This window comes from Cervus canadensis, chromosome 19 (genome assembly GCF_019320065.1).
Source record: "Cervus canadensis isolate Bull #8, Minnesota chromosome 19, ASM1932006v1, whole genome shotgun sequence".
In the NCBI taxonomy this organism is placed as follows: Eukaryota; Metazoa; Chordata; class Mammalia; order Artiodactyla; family Cervidae; genus Cervus; species Cervus canadensis.
Window position 1 is genome coordinate 20085929 of NC_057404.1, and position 27213 is coordinate 20113141.

At 37.9% G+C, this 27213-nt stretch overlaps 1 protein-coding gene across 1 annotated transcript in view; it reads right to left on the minus strand.

The window, feature by feature from the left end:
- ANAPC4 (anaphase promoting complex subunit 4) overlaps positions 1-25411 on the minus strand; it is a 33268-nt gene extending 7857 nt beyond the window's left edge. The window contains exons 1-20 of the mRNA XM_043438598.1: positions 25066-25411; positions 22835-22940; positions 21015-21147; positions 19397-19471; positions 19207-19233; positions 19068-19112; positions 18341-18425; positions 17618-17722; positions 16242-16325; positions 15028-15114; positions 14546-14610; positions 13755-13797; positions 13567-13643; positions 12035-12135; positions 11899-11950; positions 7612-7667; positions 4288-4334; positions 2962-3018; positions 2574-2630; positions 637-730 (exon numbers count right to left, since the gene is read on the minus strand). Of these exons, the coding sequence (XP_043294533.1) occupies positions 637-730; positions 2574-2630; positions 2962-3018; positions 4288-4334; positions 7612-7667; positions 11899-11950; positions 12035-12135; positions 13567-13643; positions 13755-13797; positions 14546-14610; positions 15028-15114; positions 16242-16325; positions 17618-17722; positions 18341-18425; positions 19068-19112; positions 19207-19233; positions 19397-19471; positions 21015-21147; positions 22835-22940; positions 25066-25194 (1525 nt within the window). The 5' untranslated portion in view covers positions 25195-25411. The remainder of the gene's footprint in view (positions 1-636; positions 731-2573; positions 2631-2961; positions 3019-4287; positions 4335-7611; positions 7668-11898; positions 11951-12034; positions 12136-13566; positions 13644-13754; positions 13798-14545; positions 14611-15027; positions 15115-16241; positions 16326-17617; positions 17723-18340; positions 18426-19067; positions 19113-19206; positions 19234-19396; positions 19472-21014; positions 21148-22834; positions 22941-25065) is intronic.
- Between the last annotated feature and the right edge of the window lie 1802 nt (positions 25412-27213).

Sequence of the window (27213 nt, forward strand, 5' to 3'; positions counted from 1 at the left end):
AGATAACCTTCTAGGTTCTTGTGAGGATTAAAGGAGATAATACATGTATGTGGTGGCTATTACCCCAATGATCTAAGAAACAGCTAAACCTTGGTCAAATTACTCTTTGAGAAAACAAAGAAATAGATGCTTTAAACATCTTTTCATCTAAAAAGGAGAAGTTCTGATACATAATGGTTGCTATTTTGTGTTGCATCCCAAATAATGTTGGCTTAATAAAATTTTACCATATCAACAACGAAAGGCATCACAAGTTAAAAAAAAAAGTCACCTCAGGAGAATACAGTGATGCATCATTATAGGAGTTAAAAGCATCATATGCACTTAAAAGCCAATAAATTGGAACTGACTTAAACAGACTTCTCTGATAGGCTCTATAGTTTTCTTCCCAATATCCTGCTTTTTATAACAGATAATACTTAAAATAAGCAATCTTACTACATCACAGTTAACATAGTGTTTTTGAGCACAGTAATATCATACATTGTTATTATTTTCCTGTTTCTCTAATCAAATAAAATGGACACAAAAAGATAAATCAAAGAACTTAAGTAAGTATTCAGCAAGTACACTTGCTGAGGTACTGGCCTCCAGTAAACATGAACATGGCCCAAATCTGCCTGGTTCATGAAATACCTTTAAGGTGGCTGCTGTTCTGAAGAAAGTCATACCACTGGTTTCCCTCTGTGTTAGGGGGCGACACAAGGTCATCATCTTCATCTTTCAAGTACTAGAAATACAGCATGAGACGTTTCAGCTTTGTAAGCCAAAGCATCAGGCTCTAAAATTGCTTATATTCAACACTATTCTACTCAAGTTATTTTTACTGTCAAGTCCTCTGAAACCACATTATTCTGTGAGATGACCAAAATTTACTAAATGCCAAGCTACTGAACAAACTGCAGACTACTAAAAGATTAGAATGCAACAGACACAGAGACCATAAATTGAGTTTAAGTATCATGTTCTGTTTTCATAGAAAATAGAACATTTAACCTTACATACTTTAAACTTACATATTCAAGTTTATAAATTAATTTTCAACTGTTTATCACCTGTCAATCTACTCCACGGCAGTAATCCTCAAAGTGTGGTCCACACCACTTGGAGAGTCTTCTAGATGCTTTCCAAGACCCATGAGGTCATTACTATTTCTATGATGGTATAAAGCCATCATTTGCTTTTTCCACTGTAACGACATCGGCCCTGGTGGTCAAAGCACAGCTGGGGACAACTGCTGGCACTGCCCCCAAGAATCACACCATGCTAGCAGCCACTGGACTCCTTTCTGCTACACACAGTTTCACTAAGCTCTGATAAGGCTATTAAAATTATTATTAAATCTCAACAAGATCTTTTTAATATTCTGAGAGAGGGAATTGGAAGTACAAATAAAGCACTTTCACTGCATACCAAAGCATGACAGTTATCATGAGGAAAAGCATTTATGAAAATGCACCTGAGTCAAGCTAGGCACGTCTTTGTTGCTCCTGGAATTCCATTTTTATTCAAAAGAATGACTGGCAGTAAAACTATGATTATCCGTTCTTGGGTATCTGGCAGATATTTTCTTGAAACTAAAGAAAGTGATCCTGTCACTTTAAGCAAAATAACTGACAGTATTTGTTGTCAGTGACAAAATTTAAACATTCAAGCAAAAATTAAAATTCTGGAAAACCCGTATCTGCTACTGTGTGCTGGACAGCCTCCTGGTAGTTAAAGATTGTCTGATGAGATTGGTAATGATATTAACAAAATCTGACTTTTGGATACTGTATGAAGAAAGGTATCTGCCTATGGAAGACCTCTGTAATTCAGTGAATCAGTATTTTACCAAAGATCAATACATGATATTACAAAATTAAGCACAGAGTAACAAGATCCTTCCAAAATGAAAAGCAGATGAATACATTTTAATGAATCATAATATGGAACGTCTACTGTTGCAATTTAGACTCCACACTAGAACTAACCTAAGGTACTACTGTTTGTCAGAATGTGGTGCAGTATCAAAGAATATTCACAATTTTCTAAAAAGCTATTAAAATATTTCTGCCTTTCCAACTACACACCTGTGTAAAACCAGGCTTTCTGAATCAAACAACACATCACAACAGAACAAATGTAGCTGCCTTCTCTTAAGCCATACATCAAGGAGATTTGCAACTATATAAAACAATGTCACTCTTAATTTTGTTCTGTTAAATATTTATTTTCCATTAAAAATATTTATATTAACATATCATGAAAAGAGGGTTTGTTCTTTTTAAGTGAATTAAGGAATAATAATTCTTTTTTGTTTAATTTCTAATATCTAACAATATATGCTATTCATAGACACAACCCACATAAAAGCTCTCTGGGAGTTTTCAATAATATAAAGGGTTCAGAGACCCTCCAAAAGTTTAAAGCTGCTCTTTGATGATTTTACTAAAAGGAGAGGGCTACTATATAATTTGGCATTATGCTACTTTCAGAAAATTTTGTATAATAAAGACTAACACTGCTAATGCTCTAAAATTAGTTTTTAAAAATTAAAAAATTAGTAACTAGATTCAATCCAGAGCCCATACCTGACCAACTTTTTCAACGTTAAAATATTTTCCTTTTCGATTATAAAGATCTGGAGCCTAGAAAGAATAAATAAAGTTTAATTCTTAAGTCAACTCATTAAAGAAAAAAGAAAATCTTAGATTTAAACCAAAAACTCTACTTCTTAAGAAAGCTGTTAGTAGCAGTTACTCTTTTCTTTTGTGGATGGTAAGACACAAACAGAAAGTTCAATTTATATGCTTTACACTTAATAAATAAGTATTGCCATTAATTAGTTCAATAGTTGAAAAAGCATACATAATTGCTAGAAGGTCACTTAAATTGGATTAAATTTGATTACTTCTTACCATTATCCAGATTTATTGTAATTATTGTTTAAAAAGCACTATAGAAATGCCAATTTCCTACCTCATTGAAATGTTCAGTAAGAAATTCAGCAACGAATGTGATATCTTTCTGAGTCATCTATCAAATCCAAAAGGAACAAAAAGAAAACAAATCAAGATAAAGAAAAGCTTCTCAATAAAAAATTATGTAACAATAAATGGGAGAGGCATGTAATTAAATATTTTAAACCCATTTTCCAATCAGCAACTCCAACAGCTACAGATCTCTTTATGGTCTAAGGCTATTTATTATTCTAAGCCTAATGCTAAGACTGAGTGTAGAGTCCCTCCTTTGGGAGTGGAGGACGGTCTGTTCAGATAAATAACCTCAATCTGAGTTAAGGGCTGCAACCTGAGAACATTGCTTGCTTCAGCGTTGGTCTCTGCTTTGTTTAATGACCCTACCTTCTCCCTATCCCAGTTCTACAGCCCTCAAAAAATTACACATTGAGGTCTCTGCCAACAACTAACATATTCAATCTCCCAAAGTAAAGCTAAGAGTGATGGCAGAGAAACAGCTAAAGTGAACATCCCTGGTTTGGAAGGCCAGTCATCCACAGCACAAAAGATCTACTTCACATAAACGCTGTGATCCCTTACTTATCTGGTCCACTAAGACTAATTTTAATACTCCCCATTTTTTCAGGCTTAAAACCACCTAATCTACCTGAATCACAGTTTGGGGAGGGGTGAGGATGAGTGAGCTGCAGGAACCAAAAGGTAGTTCTAGCCTATTCTGTAGGATATTCCAAGAAGGAGATTCCATTGCTACTTGTCACACAATCCTTATTACAGTCAGAAAGAAACTGGTACTCACCAGTCATGAACATAGATACTAATATCTACGTACTAGACTTCCAAGGAAAATAAAAATGCATTTAAGATTTTAGGAAGTTAAAATAAGGAATCCAAATACCTTATGTTATACAGACTATAAAATCTTATACAAACATGAAAACAATAAGCTTAGCCATAAAAAAGTATTCTGTGAGATAAAAAATATCAAACACTGAAATTTTATTTTATTTTATTTTATTTTTAATTTTTTTTTATTTATTTTATTTATTTATTTGGCTGTTCCCGGCCTTAGCTGCAGCATGTGGGATCAAGTTCCCTGACCAGGGATTGAACCCTGGCCCCCTGCATTGGGAGCACAGAGTCTTAGCCGCTAGACCACCAGGGAAGTCCCAAACACCGAAATTTTAAAAAGGGCTTACTAGAATCTCTCTTGTGCCTACAGCCTAACATCTCTTAACAATAACTGCATAAGACTACTAAGATGACCAGCAAAGCTGAGCTCAACCAGGGTAATATTAACACATATAGGAAAAATACTATTATATACTACCTTATTCAGTTCGGGAAGTACATGGTCTTCTGTCATTCTCAACATTGCTGAAAATATAAAGTTTAAAACTATCTTTAAAGGAAAACTCCAAACATAATTTTAATTACAGATGCATTTCAAGTCTAAATGTATTTTACTGGACTACAATTTCTATTTTCAACAGCTCTTGTCACCAAGGAAAACTTATTTTTCTTCTAAGAACTACAGAGTGAAGAATTTGATTTATATTCTTAGGCTCAAAACGGTTGGTATAGCCATTTTAAACCATTTTTCATTTTCTCCTTCAATACAACCTATTGCCACTCCAGACAAACAAACCGCACTGCTGCCTTTAGCAGAGACTCCGTGTGCAGGACCCCTCCCAACTCAGTCATGTCTCTTCTCTTAACATGCGCAGGCAATTCTTTCCTTCCTCCAAAAGCCTTAGAGTGCCGGACAGATGTGCGTCTTCCCCTTGGACTTTTCTGCCACATAAAGATGCTTGCACTCAGATCTGTCTGGTCAAGGCTATGGTTTTTCCAGTGGTCATGTATGGATGTGAGAGTTGGACTGTGAAGAAAGCTGAGCACTGAAAAATTGATGTTTTTGAACTATGGTGTTGGAGAAGACTCCTGAGAGTCCCTTGGACTGCAAGGAGATCCAACCAGTCCATCCTAAAGGAGATCAGTCCTGGGTGTTCATTGGAAGGACTGATGCTGAAGCTGAAGCTCCAATACTTTGGCCACCTCATGCGAAGAGTTGACTTGTTGGAAAAGACCCTGATGCTGGGAGGGATTGAGGGCAGGAGGAGAAGGGGACGACAGAGGATGAGATGGCTGGATGGCATCACCGACTCGAAGGGCATGAGTTTGAGTAAACTCTGGGAGCTGGTGATGGACAGGGAGGCCTGGCATGCTGCGATTCATGGGGTCACAAAGAGTCGGACACTACTGAGTGACTGAACTGAACTAAAACACACTTATCGGAGAGGGCAATGGCACCCCACTCCAGTACTCTTGGCTGGAAAATCCCATGGACGGAGGAGCCTGGTAGGCTGCAGTCCATGGGGTCGCTGGGAGTCGGACACGACTGAGCGACTTCCCTTTCACTTTTCACTTTCATGCATTGGAGAAGGAAATGGCAACCCACTCCAGTGTTCTTGCCTGGAGGATCCCGGGGACGGCAGAGCCTGGTGGGCTGCCGTCTGTAGGGTCGCACAGAGCTGGACACGACTGAAGCAACTTAGCAGCACACACACTTATATGTGTGTATATATGTATTTATATACCTTCTTTAATATTTGTGGTTGACACTTTTTGTCCTTTTATGGGGTGTCTTCATCAATACTGTGTTTTCTATACATATTACATCCACCTAAGTGAAGAAGTATATTGCATGTGTTTTGCATAGTGTTTGAATACGGTTCTTATGTTTGGCCAGGAAAAAGCATGTTAGACATGATTCTGCAAATAGGGATTATTTTAAGAAACTGTTTTTAATTAATTCAGACTTCTAATTTATCTGAAGAAAAAAACCCAGCCATAATCTAGTTCCACTCACTCATTTATCCATTCAAAAATTACTTACTGAGCGTAATACAGGTACTGGGAACAAAGCAGTATAAATAAATCCCTGCCTTCATGGAGACTGCATTTTACAAAAGAGCAAACCAGGGTTAGAGCGCTAACGAGTGGCAGCATCCAGTTACAGTCAGGTCTCCAGTTCTCCAATCCAGGGTTTGTTTTGTTGTTCAGTACTAAGTCCTGTCTGACTCTTTTGCAACCCCATGGACTGTAGCCCACCAGGCTCCTCTGCCCAGGGGATTTCCCAGGCAAGAATAGCGCAGTGGGTTTCCATGTCCTTCTCCAGGGGCTCGTCCCGACCCAGGGGTCAATTCAGTGCACTTTGTTCTAATAATAAGGACTGGGTGGTAACTCATTTACCTTCTAATGCAGCTTCTTATTACAGTTAGGACATGCAATAAGAATATCAACTGCCTAATTACTCCAGTAATTATAAGTAAAACCAAGCTACTATTTCTCTAATAGAAAGTCACTTCTAAGGTTTCATTTAATTTTAACATTGCAATTTATTCTAATTAACTCTGATATTAAACAGGCTGGCCTGATAAACACTCTGGCTCCCCATTCTGGCTAGTGTTGGTATGGTTTTGAGAAAAATCTAAGAATTTTAAATGTCAACATTCACTGATTGCATTCATTTTTTTATTAAAAGCAATTATATTAGGCTTACAAATATGAAAAGTCATGTTTTAAAAACATGAGAATTAAAGATTTGGAAAAAATAAATTAAAAGAAGACTTGGGCGTTTGTTTAAAAGGATATTAGCATATTACAGGTAATTTACTTTCTATTTTACTCTTTAGAATTTTAAGAACTATGGAATAAATTCTATTCACAACTAAATCTTCCATGTGTTGGAAGGAAACGGATGCTAAATTATTTCAAAGACATTAAGAGAGGTCACAAAAACAGCAGTACGAATGGACTACACACATGAAGTATGCACACCCTGTAGGGTGAGCATTAAAACGTTTAGTGTCATGTCAGTAACTATCTGTTAACTACATACAACTGCAAAGAGATGTGGCGACACAGAGAAGGACTAGCGGTCTGCGATCTATTTAGCTAGGGCGTCACTGCCCAGTAGAAGTGATAATGTCAAAGTTCTAGTTCTGTGCTGTCCAACGTGGTAGCCACTAACTACAAGCAGCTCCTGGGCACTCCAAATGCGGCTAGCATGACTAAGGAACTGCATATGCAATTCTACGTAATTTCAACTAATTTAAACAGCCATAACTGACTAGTGGCTACCATAATGAATGGCACAGATCTAGAGACAGGAGTTCAAAGTATAAAACAAGAGTTAAACTACTCAAGGCAGAGGCTTTGTCTTATTTTCTCTCCCCCTTTCCACTCCAAACCTAACACCTAACAGTGCCTAATACAAAGTAGAGATTTAAAAATGGTATTTGAACCTAAGGAGACATTAGTTCAGTTCAAGTCAGTTCAGACCCCATGTCTGTAAGGAGACATTACAGAGTAAAAAAAGGTCAATTATCAGTAAGTGATAGAGACAATCAATGTTAGAAGTTTTATCTGTGGGGGTGGGGATGGGAGGGTATAAAGAAGAAATAAGATTGGCCATGTGTTGAAAACTGCTGAAACTGAGTGAAGTGTAGAAGTGGGGTCATTAAAATTATTCTCTCTACATTGACACATATTTAAAATTTTACTAGTGTAACTGAATATTCCAAATTGATATTCCCACATTTTTTCTTCAACAGTGTTAAAAATATAAGAATGCTTCATTCAATTAACTTACCCACATACAGCCACCGAAAAAATGCTTTGAAGTTTTTCATACTGCTATCTATAACTCTAAAAGATAAAAATAAATCAGAAACGAAATTATTACATGAGGTTCATACATCAATGTTCAATTACTATGGAATATAACAATCCTTACTGTTCTAGTATAGCGTATCTGGATGACATTTAAAGCTTTAGAACAGATTTAACAACTCAAACACATAGCTAAAAATAAAATTTCAAAAGAGCAAATCCTGATTCTTTTCAAAAATAAAGCAAATAACTCAGATTCTAACTGGTTATAACAGCCTTGCCACAAACTGTAATAGACTCTCCGAGCATTCAATAAAGTATGAAATCCTTTCCTAACTTTGGAACCAAAAGAAATTTTTAAAAAACCCCCAAAACTGTTTTCAGCACTATTCTCAGTTTTTTTTAAAAAAAAAATCACTGATCAGTAAGAAGAAAAAATATCAACCATAACAGAAAATCACTATTATAAATTTATACTATGTCACTACGATCACCTCTGGTATCAATAAGACATTACTTATGGAAGTTGATATTTTTATCCTTACAGTAACAGATCTCAAAAATCGAATTTCCTTGGGCTTTACACAAATGTACCCTGAAGATTAAGTGTTATAAGTGGAAGTCATCTACACTTTGATGAAACTGTTTCTGAATATAGAAATGGATATCACTTTTTTGAAAGCTCTTTAAGCTCACATCTGTAAGATAATTACTCTAAGCAAATAATATGTGCCCTTTTTACCCCTAAATCTCAAAGTCCCTTCTAAGCATTAAGTCTCATAAAACTACTGGAGAAGTAGGTCAGTATCATTAACCTTTCTGTACACAGTATAACACGTGACATAAAAAACTGTGACATCTCTTGCGTTACCAAGCACCACGATCAAAACTCTCTTGCAGCAAAAATGGGGGAAAAAAAAAAAAGATTCCTGTCTTTCTCAGTTCACCCCAACCCCAGGCAACCACTGATCTGTTATAGGCTAATGTTAAAATTCTCACTGTCTCAGTTTCTCCATTATAATCTAAAATAATGCTATATTCCACTTATCTCCAAGGAGCAAGAAGTTAAATCAACAACCTTTCATTCATATTGAAACATGATCACAGAAAACTTAGTATTTTATGTTTACTCTGCAAATATGCAGAACCACAAAATTATTCAACATTCAGGAAAAGGAATGTCATTTCCCTCCTGCTCTGTTCTTTGAGCACACACATCTATATACTAAACTCCGTTAAAACGACAGTGGGGAGGGATGGACGTGTTATAAACTCATACAAAAAGAGGATGATAGAAAAAAAAGTTTTTTTAAGTTTCAGAAATGTCAAAAGCAGACAGACTGGTGACTGGTGAAGCGCACCAGCAGTGGCCACATGCGAGGCACTTCAGAGAGAGGGCAGCAAGGAGTCATCCACCCAGCAGAACCCCAGGGACACTCAGTCCTTATAAACATCAAGTTCAACAGAAGACATCGGGATGACGTCTGGGGCTGGACAAGGGGGGACAAACGGAAACAGAGGCGCACAGCACAGGCCCACAGGCTCTGGCACTCGTCTGGCTTCGGCCCACCCTGCACCCAGCGATGCCAAGCAACTTTAAACTGCCTCAGGAGTAAGTATGAGGAAACAGTTGGGCATCAGGTTTCTGAAGAAAGCTGGCAACAGGAGACCAAAACAAACGGCAAGGTGACATATAAACAGGAGATAACTCGGGAAGCAGCAAAGACTTTTAAAAAATCTAATTAATGTCCTCAGAGAGCCATGAAATGTCATATCTACAGAGCAAGAGCACTGCTTTGAAAAATGAGTAAACAAAAAAGAAAACACTTAGTAATTAAAAGACAGGACTGCCATAATAAAACATGCAACAGCATGGCTCAGGTCAATGACCTCATTCTCCATTCCACCTGGGTTCTTATTCCAAAGTTCAGAACCTAGACCCCCTTTACCAACCTGAGCCTTCTAAATCTCAGTTTCAAGCATCCTACTCACCAACAACCACCAGCTATCTTTCCAGTGACTTGCCAGCATCCCAACAGTCGTACCACCAACTTACCCTACTAGTTCTCCCATCTTTCACTGTCTCTTACCCACTTATTTCTACTTTCAAAATATATTCAAGTTCTGACCATTTCAGATTCTGACCACCAATTCTCTCTTGGCTTCTGTCCTTGCCCTCATATAATCTGTTCTCAACACTAAGTAAATAACAAGAGGGATCAAAAAGATCCTAAGTCATATCCTGTTCCCCCACAGCCTGTAATTCCTTAAGAGCTTATTATGTTACTCTTTATTATGTCCAGCGTAAAAGCCAAAGTCCTTACAATGGCCTACAGGCTCTACACAGTCTGACCCATCCTCCATGACCTCTTTCAACTCATTCTATCGCTCACACTGTTGTTAAGTTCACTAACTTAGTGGCTCCTGGAGGTTCCCCTCAAGCATGCCAGGCATGCTCCAAACTCAAGGCCTTTATACTTGCTGTCCCCTTTGCCCCAAAATATCGGCAAGGCTCACTCCTTCCTCCCTGACCCTGACCAAAAAACTGCACCTCTACCCCCGCATACCCAAGTCCTCCTTCCCCACATGGCTTTTCCCACCACTATGCACCACTATCTGACCTGCTATGAGTGAGTGAGTGAAGTCGCTCAGTCATGTCTGACTCTTTGCGACCCCATGGACTGTAGCCTACCATGCTCCTCCGTCCATGGAATTCTCCAGGCAAGAATACTGGAGTGGGTTGCCGTTTCCTTCTCCAGGGGATCTTCCCGACCCAGGGATCGAACCCAGGTCTCCTGCATTGCAGGCAGACGCTTTAACCTCTGAGCCACCAGGGAAGCCTATCTGACCTGCTATAGATTTTAATTGTTCATTTCTTTATTATCTGTCTCATCACGTTAGAATACAGTATCTATGAAGGTAAGATTTTTATCAGTTTTGTTTACTACTGTACTCTCAGCATCTAGAATAATGTTTAAAACATAGTTAATTAAAAAAATAAATAAATAAAACATAGTTAAAAATGCACAATAAATGTATGATGAATGATAGTGCTGGATAATCAAGTCAAGAAAATTTCACAACAAACAGTAAAGACAAAGCTATTAAAAAAATGTGAGTAAAAATAAAAGACATACAGGGTCAATCCACAAAGTCTAATATGACTAACTAGATTTCTAGAACAAAAATCTAGTTTTAAAAAGTGGGGGAGAAGAGGAAATTATCAAAATAATAATATAACAGAATTCAGGTTAAAAATAGCATTTTCTTATTATCAGTAAAATGAATGGAAAGACCCACATTTAAAATACTACTGTGAAATTTCAACATATCAAGGATGAAGAATAAAGTTTTCAAGAGAAGAAAAAAAAAAAACAGCATACAAAGGAATGAGAATCAGAAGCACCAGACCTTCCATCAGCAACAAACAGGCCAGAACACAACAGAGCAGCGCTTTCAAAGCTCTCGGAGAAAATAAATCTCCCTTCATGAGCTATATCCAGTCAAAAATGTCAATTAAGTGTGGAAGGAGAAAAGACACAAAAGGACACAGAAAGCTTACCCTTACACATCTGTTTTCTAAGTTATTGGAGGACATTTTCCACAAAGTGATTAAATGAACCAAGAAACAGAGGAGATCCTGAAAGTAAGGCTCTAACCCATGAAAGCAATGAAGAAAATGCCTGGGTGGTAGCTGGCACAAGAGCTGGAACCAATGGACAGATTGATTCCGGGGTGGTGGTGGTGGGGGTGTTGTGAGATGGGAGGCTATCAGAGGAGGCACCAGGGACAGAGGGGAAATCCAGGGATGTGATACTACCCTTGAGACAGGGAGAAAACCTAAAAATGTGGTAGAGAGAGACAGTGCAAGGAAAAAAGAAAGCAAATAAGAGTCTAGGAAAAACAAACAGAAACAAAGAGAGGAATAATTTCTAAAAACTGATAAATAAAAGAAACACAGTACAGTCATACAATTTAGAAATATGGAAGTAACCTACAGAACTAAAACCAGAAACAGTTACAAGAGTTTAAAGGATTCCCTCTGAAGAGAGGACCTGAGGTGAGGATGGGTAAGATAGGAAAATACCATGTGAATTTTTGAAATCACTGTGCTATTGGTTTGTTTTAATCCTATAAACATGTAATTTTCATAAGAACTTAAAATCTCATTTTAAGAAAATGACAACAATTTGCTAAGTTCTCAATTACAACAAGTGAAATATTCTCAAGTCAATGATTTCAATATTCAAGTATCCCCAATACTTACTGAAGAAGTTCATTTGCCTTGAGTATGAAAGAACCTACTGCAGTAATAGCATCTGAAAAGAAGTAAATAAGTAAATATCATTTGTTCAATAAGTAAAGTGAGTTTAAAGCATTCTGTTGAGAAATTAAATTACCACCTTCAATTCCTGCAGCATCTAGTCCAAGAGGTTCATATTTTTGCTTCCATGAAGCCATTCCTTTCAGTTCACTCAAATGGTATAATAAAGACTCTGAGCCACTATCAAAAACAGAGCAGAAATAAATCAGTATCATCACCATCATCAGGGTGGCAGGCACCTACTATCTTGCTTGACTATTGCTAAGTTTTCAAAAATAAAAACTGAAAGTAACTTTAATTTTCTTTCTATGAGAGACTATCAGCTCTCAAAGTTATTTCAAAAAACCGCAGCAGAATCATTTGGTTGTCATGACTAGTGAGATGAACTGGCCACAGGATTAAACTTTATAAGATCAAATTATGCTCCACAGTTGGTCCTGGCACTGTTAAGGTAGTCATATGGTCATCTTGTTCACCTAACAGCTATGTATTTAACACTGAGCAAGTATTTATTAAGCTCCAACTTCAGGTCAGGCACTATGGGGACCTCATGGTAAACAAAACGAAAGGGTCCTTTTAACACTGATAGTCTAATGGGGGAGACAGTCATAACCACATAATCAGACAGTATACCATTTCAACTACATAAAGGTCTTAGAGGAAAACACAGCAGGTACAGGAGAAACAGAAGAACTGGAACTAGTCTGGGAATTAGAGAAGGGTTCTCTGAACATCTGAGCTGAGAGCTGGAAAAGGCAAGTGAAGAACAGAGTGGGAGTGTTTCAAAAAGCAGAAGAGACACACAAAAGCCCCAGGTAGGAGAAAAAAGTGTCAAGTTTGAGAAGGTCACCAAAGACATGACTCCTAAGAAATGGGAAGGCACTGGAAGCTTTTAATAAGAGTAACATGATCAGATCCACTGTGGAGAGCACATCTGAGGGACACAGTGTGGACTGGAGGAGGCCAGGCCAGACAGCCCCATAGAGCTCAGAGAGGGAGGTAAGGGCCAGGGGTCTCAGCACAAAGAAATCTATCAAAATCTAAGTCAAACACTGCACATCAGCCTGCAAGCTGCCTCACGGAGGCAGCGGTGTTTAGAAATGGCATGAGACTTGAGGATCTGGAACAGTCTTGGCTCTGACACGTAATAACTTTGGGGCAGCCATACGCCCTTTCTGAACTTCAGTTTCTTCTTATGTGAAATGAGGATAATCACAACCAACACCTTGCCAAGGACTTAAATGCAAAAATGTGCAACATGCTTTTACATAACATATAAAATGATATACAAACATACTTAATTTCACCGCTCAAAAAAGGGTATATGCCCTATTCAAGACATAACTCATGGCTGTCTGGGTGAGAAAAAAGCCCAGACAGGGCCTAGGGTGGTGAAAAGATGTTGGAAAGTTATTTCACAGAGCAGAGTCACTATCATCGATTCTTTAAATCTTGGGCACTCCAAGATTCCCCTCAAATACTAAGGCAAAAATTTCAGCTAGAAGAAGCTCAAACAGAGAATGCCAGAAAATTAAAAGAAGGCTGGAGAAAGAAAACCAATGCTAAGTATGTGCAGACGCAACACCAAAAGATTCTACATCATCTTTATACCTTTGCAAGTGACTTATAACCAACTTTTGTATACTGGAATATGATGACTCTATAGACTGGCCAAGCTTCTTTAAGCCCTGATTAAGAGGAAAAAATACAACATTTAACATACAAGTAAGATACTATATGCCATTCTAAAAAAAAATAAGACTATGTTCATAGCCATTAAAGTACAAAGATAACCACACCTTTACTGTTAACTGATTCATTAAGAGGGTCTGAAGTTCAGCACTAGAATGAAAAAGAAAGTATTTTTAGTCTTCTCTATTTAAAATCTGAATGCATCACTTAAAACATTTAATTTCAAAGTACAAATTTAAACAAAGATTTTAAACAAATAAAAAGAAATAGCCCAACAAAAATTAAGACTTTGTTGTACTCAGAAAAACAGACAAAAACAGGAAACATTAAAGTCCACAAACAGACTGAAATAGACATGAGAATGTGCTATACACTAAAATGGTATTTCACATCGGTAAGAACACGTGCTACTCAATAAGTTACACTGGGCAATTATCTAAACACTTAGAAAAAAATAAGTTGCTGTGTCTTTCATAGCATACAACCAAATAAATCATATCTGGAACATGTAAATGGAATAAAATCATAAACCACAAAAAAAATCTCTGGATGAAAATAAAGATCTTTGATTGCTTAATATGGGAAAGATCTTTCTAAAAATAATGCTGAGGCAAATACAATAAAGGAAAAGAGTGATTTAGCTACATAAAAATTTTTAATTGTTTATACATTTTAAAAGTACAGATATATGTAGACATGGTACATACACATAAAATGATTACATTTACACAGAAAATAAATACGTGAATAAAAAAGCCTAGAAAGATACATACTATTCTTTGTTTTTTGTGCATCAGAATTTTCTATTTTTTTTTTTACAGTGAATATGAATTGCTTTTGAAATAAATTACTTTAAAAAGAGAAGGTAAAGCAAGAGTATCTAATGTAAGTTTATTACCTTGCTTTCCCCCACAACAACAAGTCCATGAATTCATCTTGCACTGATGTGGTTGTGTTCTTTTCCTAGAGAAAGATGGATAAACTCATGATAGGTGTTTTTTATATAAGCATTATTTATTCAAAATTACAGAAACATGACTCCCTTTCTTACCTTTAACCTTCTTTCAAATCCATATTTAAACTGATTATCTGAACAGCAGTTATAAGAAAACAGTCAGTCAGCTCTTCCAACACCTACCCTTAATCCCCACATCCTATCAGCTCCACTTCACAATCCAGTCCCCACCTAAGTTTTTCCAATAGGAAGGACTGGCATATCTCTCTCTGAGACAAGAGTTTGAGGTTAGGTCAAGCCATCTCAAAGAAATAATGATCTGAGCCTTGAACAAATCAGACCGATTTTTCTCATGTCCCTCATGAACTGAGTAAGGACATCATACACCCTTTAACACCTTCCATGGGAAACTCCAGTTACATTACCTGCACAAACTTGGTAAGACGAGAATCCATCTGCATCAGTATTTCTTCCCAGGCTTCACACATACATGTCAGTGACAAATTTATATACTATTAGCAAAAAGAAAAAATATTAAAGTAGCAAAAAATACTTAAGTCAATATGCTAACTAGATAACACATGCTTCTTACTGCCAATTATCTCAAAGAAATCCAGGATTTACTGTAAACCACTTTTAACTCATTTAAGCCTGAGAAAGAAGAGACCACGGCTAACACTTGATAATCATTTAACGATCAAACATTCTCAAATTAAGTTTTTATCTGGTAAAATAGATTATTGTTCAACTTTTTACATATACGATGTGTTCTATGTACATTAACTGTCAAAATGCTGACTGGTTAACTATTCAATCTTCAAACAGTATCCTTTTAAAAAGATACCGGTCTCCAGAAATCTTTGACATGAAGTACATCAGTGACTGTGGCAGACTGAAGGTCACAGTTCTCTGTAGCTCCTCTATCCGGATGGATAGTCAGTTTCTCCAGTCTGTCGATTTGGGCTGGCCGTGTGTCTCAGTGTGACAAAGCAGCCCAAGTGTCAATGAGTCCAAGGCTCCAGAAGGCTTTGCAAGCTTCCACTTGCACTCCTGACATTCCCGCTGTCATACCACTTACCCAACAAGCCTGATCTAGCCTGTTGGGAAATGGGGAGTGTAAAGTTCAGATAGCCAGCATGGCTAAGAGATACTTGGACCAGCCAGCTGACCACTGCTATACGACCAAGACCAGCCGGAATAGCTGAACCTAGCCCAGAGCAACAGAACCTTCTAGCTGGGCCTGGCTCAAACAGTCAACTAACTAAAACACCTATCGCCAGCTAATTTGGGGTACATTTATTATATTCAAAAGCTGTTAGAATGACTATTTTCCATAATACTTGATTTGCAAAGAAACTTTTAAAATTCCAAAATATTTTATTTATGAGAATGTTTAAAAAGATTTAAACTACTTTTTTCTCTTCTTTTGCAGATATAGAGATGGGTTGGAATAGATTTTCAATTAAATTTCTTTTTCTTGTTTCAGTGGACATTATAAGCTTATCTATCAGACTAGACACCTCTGCCATGTATAGCTGGATTTAAAAACTAAGATTTTCAAGTTTTTTATTTACAGAACATTAGTAATTAGTAATTACTTATAGTAAACAATCACATAAAACAAGCTATAAATAAATACCTGTAAAAGAGCTGAAATGTGAGTAAACTTTCTGGCCATTCGAGTTACTTCAGGTAAGAAAGAGTACAATAGATCGGTTTCAAGCTGTCAAATCAAAATACTAAAGTGAGTCACAAACAGATATATTTACTACTTTTAAAGAAAAGTCAAGGTGTAACTATGTATCAGAAAGACTACCTCAGAATTTTACCCCTTTACAGTATAACAAATTAGAAAATAACAATATAATTTTAGGATTCTTTCATCTGTAGTGTCTAACTATGTCAGATTATCCCCTCTAGGTTAGCAGTCCTCTCTACTTAGTTAGAATAAATGTAATAATCTAATTTATACCACTATTATGAGGGACTTTTAAAATGATCACAAATATCTAAAAATTTTTTAAGGAATTATAGCTACTGATAAATACAAGTTAACTATCTATTATAGAGGTACATGAATTATCACAATAAAGTTGTTATTAAAAACATCTGTTACAAATTCCACATAAAGAGTGAATTATTTACTATAGCACCAAACACAATTCAGGAAATCGTATTTTCACAGAACCTTAAGATGAAGAGCAAACATGAACAACTGTTCCAGCAAATAGCAGGAAGTCAAAGGCTCTCTGCTGTTGTGAATACAATGAAACTATAAGGCCTCATTTGCATCACATCCTGCATCTTTTCGTCCTACTTTTGTACGAGAGTTCACACATACTTAGACTAAGTGGCTGGGTTACTTGAGATGAAATTTTAGGGAAGATTTTCTTGACGGCAAAGCTACAATCTAAATACTCTGTAGGAGCCCAGTTTCCACAGTTTGTGATACAAACAGCATACAAAGATAAGGTTTTCCCCGGCATTAAGCAGGCATCTCACACAAGACGCAATGTGTTAGTTAAGAGCCCCGGCTCTGGAGCCAGACTGCCCAGCATCACTTTCCAGTCCTTACCAAGCAAGTTGCAGTTCCTCTGCGTGCCATTTACTCAACTACAAAATGCGGACAATGATAGTACCTACCTATTAGGTTACTGTGAGGATTCACATAAAATTATACTGAATTACTCAGTACTGGGCACATATTAAATAATTAATAACTACTGGCTTTTATTATTATTAGGGTTAAAATCCCAAGAAAACACGTGTTACAAACATGAACTGCTATAGCAACAAGTTAATATTGGTTATTAATAGACCATCAAAACACTGTTTTGATGAAAATTATGTGAGCAATTGGAATAATAAGGTATCCAACAGTAACACTCTAAGATTTAGAAGCTCCAAGTCAATTTTTTGTTTTGTTTTAATGACCATTAGAATCCAGTGATATGGATAATAAAAATCAAACCTTTAAAAATATATACTTACTCTCTGTTAGGTTCAAATACTCACCTGAAAATATGAAACTTCTGAAGCACCACTGGCAGAAACTTCTGTGACCACTGACAATGATTTCAAATCACTTGATAGACATAATGCAAGACAAGTACCAACAATCTGTAAAACAGTCAAATCCCCATTATATTCAGTGTTGTTGCTACACTGGATCTGCTTACAACACAGGAAGCCAAAATTCAGAGCTCTAAAATGCAGTAACTCCTGCCACGTATGTGGCAGATAAAGGCACGTGTCCACTTGGTTGCAAGGACAGAGACACAGATCCCAACAAAGCGCCCAAGTGCTGGAGAAATAATTAACACAGCCCACAGAGCCTGCAACATTTTCCACCCTTTTAGGGAACTGTAAGAGTAAGAAAAAGGTATGGAGAAGACCAAGGCCGAGCCTAAGATCGCTCCTAATGACTTTCATCGCATTCCAATCACAAATGGGAGCTTTAACACGCAAGGCTAGAAAGACATTAAATCATAATCAAGAGGGCCCTACTAATCTTTTTGTTAAGAAAAAAATTTTTGACTAATTCCAGTAAGAACCTCTGATCTTCACAGACATCATATCACTATTTTATCTTAGTAAGAAAATTATCCTCTTAACATTTAAGGACAAGTAATTCCAAGAAATGAAACTGAGGAAAAAAGTAATGTTTTATTCTTTTCCATAAATCAGTCAGTTGTTACATTCTAAGGCAAAAATAGAGAATCTTAAAGAAAAACTTACCCCAGTGACTCGAGCAATTTTGAACATTCCATAAGCATAAAGCTCAATAAAACCAGAGCTTCCTCCAAGGACAAGAATATTAAGCCTAATTAAAAATAATGCAACAAGTTGAGGACAACAGAGAGAACTGAGTTCTTACACCAAGATACAAGTTGTTGCTGCCCTCATATAATCTGCACACTCAAGCTCCCTAGCAGGAGACTGAACCTCTAAACAAATTCACCAAGTTTCATTCACATCGGGCTTATTCCTTTTTTTTCCCCCCCAAAAGAACCACATAAATTTCATTCAGCCTAAAAAACCTCAGTTTACAGTAAGATAAGAATATATTATTTTAATGACAATTGTATTTATATACCCTCAATAACAAGATCATCTCTGTTCCAGTTAATATAAATTACATCAGTTTTATCATGGCCCTGATGCTAAACATATTAAATGGGCTTAAAGAACCTGAAGATTTCAATTTAAATTTCAGAAACTCAAGCACTTCTATCCTCCTTTACTTTTTTAAAATGAAAGTATACCATAATATTAAACTTGACACAAATATCATACAATAAAAATGAGCGAATAATAGATACTGTCTGTTTACTGTTCAGAGGTATTTGTCAGCAATGAAATAAAATGACAAAGAAAATATCTTTGGAACTCTGGTCTAAAAACTGCCTCAAGTATCAAATTTAAGAAAATATAACTTGCTATTTAAGATATCTGCAAGATTTACCTGACATCTCCCAAAAGCTTAATGATTTCATCAGAATTTTCTTCACTAAAATATAAAAGTAAGTTGGGTTATCTTTCAACTATATGCTTCAAATAATAAAAGATTTATCTTACTTGAAAACAAAAAAGGCATACCTTACCTAAATATTTTTGAGGTGTTGCTATAACTAGGAAAAAAAAAGATTAGGGTAAAGAACTCTCAATAGAAATGCATTTTTTTAAAACACATGAGAAAATTGTCAGTGTTAAAAGTAAAAGAAAGAAACTTTTTCTTAAAATTTCAAGAAACTTATAAGATTAATTCTAATGAGATTAAACTCTGATACTTACTTTTTCGGCAATGTAGGAAGTTTAGGTAAGAGAAGATTTGATTCATCCTCAGAATTATAAAAGGATGTTAGAACACTATAAAGGGGAAAATTAGACAAAACAAAAATAAGTATTATAAAAACAAAGATTCTACTTTTCTTTCCATTAAAAAATATTAATTTTTTAAAGGCCCAATTTTACATATGACACATTACCAAATAAACACAGTGACTTTTACAGTGGTAAAACTGTGTATGGCATTTAACAATCACAAACAAGAAATGGAAAAGTTGGAAATTCTTCATTTACCTTGAACTTTATTTCTGAAAGAAAAAAATCAGCCTACCCACTTTATGTTAAGAGGAACAAATATTTATAAACAATTTTCTCAGTATATGAAATGCATTCATATGTCTTCAGTATCAGTACCAGATATGGACTGAGAATTTATGATTCCTTAACTCTCCTCTAAAAACCAACACTGAACACAGGAGTACCAAGAGTAATTTTAAAGAACACTGCAGTTATTATACAATGTAATGATGGGTTCTATGACTTATACACATTTGGAGATGTAACAATCCAGTTGGTATATATCAGATGACACCATGTTATTTTGAAACAGTTTTATTTATTCTCCCATTTTTTTCAATCCTACCTCCAAATACAGTTGGAAATGAATAAGGTGAAAAAGTGGTGTCCTGAAAGACCCTGGAATCGCCACATAACATTTCTGAACTCTTAACAGAGAGTGTGTTAGGAATACACTTAGCAGGTAACTGGACCGGGACAGAAATCACGTGGTATACTCTGCTCCTCTATAAATTCACATGACCACTTGCAACCTTTATTATCTGATGACAGATTAATCCTTGTTTTATCTACAGTGAATTTCAAACCCCAGGTTAGAGCTTATTATCTAATATCTTACAAGCCCGTCCTGAGGATATTTGTGAATTAATAATCAGATTTACAAATTCATTTGATATTAACTTAAAACTTAATTAGAACAGAAAAGCTAACAGGAAGAAAATGATATTATTTCCTCAAAAAAAAAAAAAACTTTTATGTTCACTATTCACTAAGCCTAGTGACCCTTTAGGCTATCTTTACTGAAAAGGTGGCAGAGTACTTGATTTCACAAACTAAGGCAAAATTATTTTCACAAAATAAGGAAACTATAGGGACCACAAAAACAGAAAGAACTCATTCAGTATCAAAACAAAATGCTCAATTCAGCACTTTTTATATTCAAAGAGTATTTACTCAGACAGAGAAACAAAGTTCCAGAATGAAATATATGGTGAAAAGAAAAACAGAACCTTAATTTGCTAATCAGCAATCTTAACTAATATTACTTGAAAGTATAAGTCATTGGTATAAACTTTTAAAAATAAACAAAAAGAAAAATCTTGGCCATTTAGGCATTACTGCTCCAATAATAAAACAGATTTTTTTCCAGAAAGGAAAAAAATCTAAGAAACATTAAAAAAAATTTCATATTGATAAGCTTAAGACAAAAGGTTAAAAGCAAATACACATACTCAACACTCAGATACGCCTAAGTTTCCACTTTCAAAAAATGAAAATTTCATGAACTTCCTACTGGGACCATCGGGGTTTTTCTTTATCACTGTACCTGCTCTCAACAGTCACTTCCATCCAATGCATACAAGAAACTGGGGCCTCCACAGAAAAAGAGTGCAAGCTTTCAGGTTTTTCTACATCACACAAGACTATTTTCTTGGTGTCAGCAAGGGCAAAGGCCAAAACTAAAACAAGAAGAAATAATCAGAATAAGTCAGTGTAATATTAAGAGAAAAATGGGTATTTCATTTCTTGCCCAATTTTACTATTTTAAATATTCATAATCATAGAAATAATTTAACCCTTAAATCCTTCCTTTAAATAAGTAAAAAACTGAAAGGCATCTTTGCACACAGTTGTGCTGTTATCTACACTTATTTTCAAATGCTCAAACTTTTGTGAGCAATCTGCTACTGTCTTGTGTGCTGTCCTTAACATCTTACATATCAGAGCCTCTACACTGGAACCTTGATGCCAAGCAGAAAACACAGAACAGACATCAACATATAAACAATAATATTCTATCACCAAGACATCCTGGTCCCCACCTGAAAGTTTAAAAGTGATATTCCATCTGCTTGGTTCTTGGGAAGGTTTTTTATTCCTCTTTTTAATTTCTAGCCCTTATTGAACAGGGATATCAAATACTGATGGGTCTTCTTCCTTTCACTGTGGCTGAATGATCTAGTATTGTTTCTCTACAGAAGTCTTTAACGTCTTCCTAACATATAAAATTGAAGAACATCTAGACAGAAGGCTGTGTGTTTCACTGTATACGAATACATACAACTCTGCGAGATGAGAGGCAATCCGAGTCTCCTCTTCTTTGAAACAATTTAAAGCAATCTTGAAATAATCATTACCAAGCTAAGCCCTATTTTACTGTCCAAAAACAGGAGACGTTTTTTAATGATAAAAATATCACCTACTTAAATACATTTTCACACACACTGACTTTCATGATTTTTGAGATCCTGATGTTTTTGGATGAAGAGAGCAAGAGCTCAAAATACTATTTACAAAAGTTCTCTAATTTTACACACATATTTTTTTTTTTTTCAGGAGAAGAAACAAGAACTGAGCAAAATGAATATAGACCAAAATAGCTGTTATCTGTAGAGTGACAGTCTTTCAGGGCGTTTTTACATACTTATATTTATCTAGGGAAAAAAGGAGGCAACAAGGAGGAATACGTATCATTTTATAAAAACAATTTGTTTTTTTTTTAGGCACCAACGATACAGGTGACTTGCAGCATTTTCCTGTGCTGACCAGACATGGACAGCAGCTCAAATGAGCGTCACTGTAACAACACGTAGAAGAGGAGAGTTCAGTCCCCAGAGCTGCAGCAATAAGCTACGACATTCAGGCCACCAACAGAAGTAAGATCACCTGGAAACTGAAGGAAGGGGTCAAAACTGACAGTCCTTCAGGTGAGGTAAACACTTGTGCAGAGAGAATATTCACGAACCACACATTTAACGCTAAGACACATTTTGGGGAGAAAAGGGCCATGATGGCTCTGAACTGACCAGTGAGCAGCAAATGAAGCTCTGGGCAAACAGTGCAGAACAAGACAGCAAAAGAACAAAACCAAAGTACCCTATATATTCCCATAAAACTTCCTGTTAGGCTTATCTTTGCCAAGAAGTCAGATTTCATTTTAGAGATATCTCTGCCATGAAACAAGATGGCAGAATTAATCTGAGTTCCATGAAAACACTATAAGGCATTTGAAAAAACAAAGTTTCCAAATCAGTATTTAGAATTCTAGTACATTGTAAGAAAAATAAATTCTTTCTGTAAATAAGTTCTTTTTATAGAATACTCTCTCTGAAAAACAAAAACATATTTTTACAATACTGTCATTACGTTTGCCATCTGGTCTCCAAGCCAGACAGGTCACTTCCTTTCCTGTATTTTCATTTGGTGGAAAACTCCAAACTCGATGAAAACTTGCAAGTCGATGAAGTAAAACCTAAGACAAAACAGATATAATGGCAGACAATAAAAGCATCCATTTCCAAAAATAAAATAAATCTAAATCCCCACTATAAAATTTTTTAAAAATTGTACCAAGTATAATATTTAGCCATCAGAAGAAATTCAAAGACAAGAGTGTCTGAATGAACTTAACATATTTTCAAAGAAATGGGTGAAACAAGGTCTAATTTAACCCTGTACTCTACACATTTTCCTAACTTTTATGTCAACAAGAGACTTATGTTTTAGAAAGGAATACAGCTTCCCAGGCAGCTCAACGGTCAAGAATCTACCTACCAAGCAGAAGATTCAGGTATGATCCCTGGGTCGGGAAGATCCCCTAGAGAAGGAAAAGGCAACCCACGCCAGCATCCTTGCCTGGAAAATCCCATAGACACAGGAGCCTGGCAGACTACAGTCCACCCGGTCACAGAGAGTTTGACACAACTGAAGCGACTTAGCACACAGGCATGCACTGGCTCATTCATGCCTTCCAATCGTCATCTTTGGTGATTTCCAGAGCAACAAAGTCCTGGCTTGTTGATTCTCAACTACCTCTTCTTCAATGATCACAGCTTCTACCTCACCTCAGATCACGTCTTATACTGTCATTACCAACAACTACAAATGCTGCCATAACCTTCAGCTGCAAACTTCCCACTTTCCATCACTGTCTGTATCTTTCCTGCTCATCCCTACTAATACCCAACTTCAACTCTTCAACCTCACCAAGACATACAATCCAATGAGTCTACCACCGATTCTCTGTCCCTCACCCCACACATGACCTCACTTCCCTACTTAATCAGGTTAGAATCCAAAATCCATCATTACAATCACTCCTCTTGTACATAACTTCGACTCCCTTGCATCTCTTGCTTTTTGTCACCCTTTGTCACAACAACTCTGGTTAAACCCAACCACGCCTGCATACAGCTGAACAGAAGAGACACACAAGCATGCTCACTAGTTTCACTACAGAACCACTAACCTCATGTGCCTTTTAATACTGAAGAACAATCCTATTAGATTCACTAGTCCACTTGCCTTGTCGGCTTCTTCAAACTTCTCTTCCCTCCTCAAAATTCCAATATTTTCTTCTCCGTCCTCACTCCTAAACAGTGCCCTTTCTTCTTCAAGAAGAAAATGGAAGCAACAAGTGCCCATAATTACACCTACTCATCTGGTCACACTGATGCTCCTATTTTTTCCCTTCCCTCCTACAGTTGTGGCTGAAGGAACTTCAATCCTCTCAAGAGCCATGACAGAATTCCAGAACACTCTGGATACGGAGGGAGACTAGATTTCATAGAGGGCTTTGAGAAAGCAGACATCAATACCCTGGCGACAAAGTCAGGACAGTCAACACAGCTTTCCAGGCTGCTGCATTTCCCTGGCTGCTAAGTTCCCTTTTCCAACTAGTTTCCAAGCCTGGCTGAAGACAACTCCCACCTGGCCAAGTAACTATCAGGACACCTGCCAAAAGGCCAAAGGAGTAAAGACGCAGAGGTGAAGGTTTCCTTACAAAATGTCTGCCAAGTAACTAAAAACTTTCAGCAGAAAGACGAAGTGTAATGTGAACCAGAAATACTGACAACACTCAGGCACATTCCATCAGGATCAGTGAATCAGGCACATTCCATCAGGTGAAGCATCACTCTCTTGTTTCAATTTTAAAGGTATTTTTAATGGGAGGTGGCTAACCAACCAACACTGTGAATGTTGGACAACAGAATAAAGATTCTTAAACATCCTCTGTGGCAGCTACAGACATGCACGTTTACAGCTCGAGTCTGACAACTCACCTTTCTTCTGCCTGAACTGTAAGTAACGGGAGGGCGGAATCTGTGGACCCACTACTATGCCAACTCATGAGTGATACCTGAGCCTTTAAAAAGCCCATTTAACAAATAACTATGAAAGTCTCCGGGATGCAGGACCGTGTGGTTGTGTCAAGCTGTGTGAAAACTTGTTTTGGCCACAGAATGCGGGAAATGGGTGTACGAAATGTGTATGGTCCCTTATATTCACTTAGACTATGCAGCGGGACTGCAGAGAGGGGCAGGGTAGACGGGCGGCCCGGGCGCGGTGTCCTCGTGGCCGCGCGCCGGCTCACTCACCTCGCCCGCGGTGTTGGCCAAAGCAATGAGATCCCGCTTGGGTGACCAGACCAGGAAGATGATCTCCTGCGGCAGCTGCTTCTCCCCCACCACCCGGAAGGATGGGAAACAGGTCGGGAAACGCAACATGGGGACGGCCCTGTCACGACTTCCCTAGTCGGAGGCTGGCTGGGGCCCCCCGCGGCCGCTCTGCCAGGGCCCGGCGCCGCTCCCGTCCCGGGCCCTTCCGGCAGAGCCCTAACGGCGCCGGTACCAGCGACCGCAGCCAACGCGGTACCGGGCGGTCTCCGCCTCCCGCTTTCCCTGCCCGCGCCGGCGGCTCCGCCGCCGCGCGCTTTCCGGGCACTTCCGGTGCCCGAACTTCCTCGCGAGAGCACGGAGGCGAGGTTTCTATTAGCCAAGAGTCTCTTTGACAGTCTCCAAACCGGTGGTCCTCAGTCCTGCTTGCTCAATAGAGAGGTTTTTTATTTGTTTCTTTTGCTTTAAACACCGTGCCCAGGCAGCACGCCAGGCTGATTAAAAGCGCTTCCCTGGCGGCTCAGACGGTAAAGAATCCGCCTGCAATGCGGGAGACGTGGGTTCGATCCCTTGGTTGGGAAGATCCCCTGGAGGAAGGCAGAGCGACCTACTCCAGTATTCTTGCTGGGAAACCCCATGTACAGAGGAGCCTGATAGGTTACGCAAAGAGTCGGAAACAACTGAGCGAATAAGCACAGCACAACACAGTACGGAATGGGACCCAGGATTTATGGAACATCCGAGTGATGCCAGTTTGCAGCCTACGTAGGAGAGCTCTGCTTTAAAATCTCCGACATAGGCAAATACCTTGATTCTTCGTCCCATTTAAGCTTCGTTAACTACTGATATTGGTAGCCGCATTGTAATAAATGAGGACTGTGGGCTCAGTCCAGATTTGTCTCATAGCTATTGGAGCGACTACTATACGAAGGAATCTGGGCTCCACAAGTGCAGGGGACATGGGCTCAGCCTGGCCAGATGTGTGAATCAGAATCCATCTGATGCCTCTTGATACACATCTAAATGTGTTAACTTGTTCAAAAGTTCCCGTAAGTTATGGACCTGGTTAAAAGAATGTGACTATCATCCTGTGATTCTCCATCTTAAAGTCTGTGGTAGAAAGCCATCTACCTTTCACTTCTTTTGACTTGCTCAAAGAAGAAATGTGGCAAGATCTTCAACTCTAAATAAGCCCTATCTTCCTGCCATCTATCTGGATCTAGCCCCTGGGAAAAGGTGACAGAAGTAGACTAACTCATTCAGCAACAAATATTTCAGGCACTATTTTGTGCCAGGCAGTTTCTAACTCATGATGTTTACCCTGCTCCCTTTCAGAGATGAGTCTTTTACCTTGCTTTTTCTGCAAACTATTAAGCATGGTTCCCAAATTTGTCCAGAGGCACTATTCCAAGGTGAGAATGGACTTGCCTTTGTTATTAATGAAATGCATTTTCGGGTATTATTTAATGTTCTGGAGTGTTGTACGGTTGTTAGCACAACCAATGTCACCTTGAGCATGTACAGTTCCTCCTGTCTTTCCACTGCCCTACCCAGGACTGTACTGTGTGGTAAATCACTTCTCTGTCATCAAGAGCTTTGCAGTTAATACTGTTCAATAATTATTAGGACCAGGTGGCCTTTATGCTCTGTTAGTCCCCAAACAATGATGAAAACCTTCTCTGACGTATTCCTGGCACCCACAAGACTAGTTGTGCTAAAGTTGCTTCAGTCACGTCTGACTCTGCAACCTATGGACTGTGGCCTGCCAGGCTCCTCTGTCCATGGGATTCTCCAGGCAAGAATACTGTGAGCAAACTTTCATACCCACCTCCAGGGGATCTTCCCAACCCAGGGATCAAACCCAGGTATCCCACATTGCAGGCAGATTCTTTACAGTCTGAGCCACTAGGGAAGCCCAAGACTAAGTCAGTTCAGTTCAGTTGCTCAGTCGTGTCCAACTCTTTGCGACCGCATGAATCGCAGCACGCCAGGCCTCCCTGTCCATCACAATCTCCCGGACTTTACTCAAACCCATGTCCATCGAGTTGGTGATGCCATCCAGCCATCTCATCCTCTGTCGTCCCCTTCTCCTCCTGCCCCCAGTCCCTCCCAGCATCAGGGTCTTTTCCA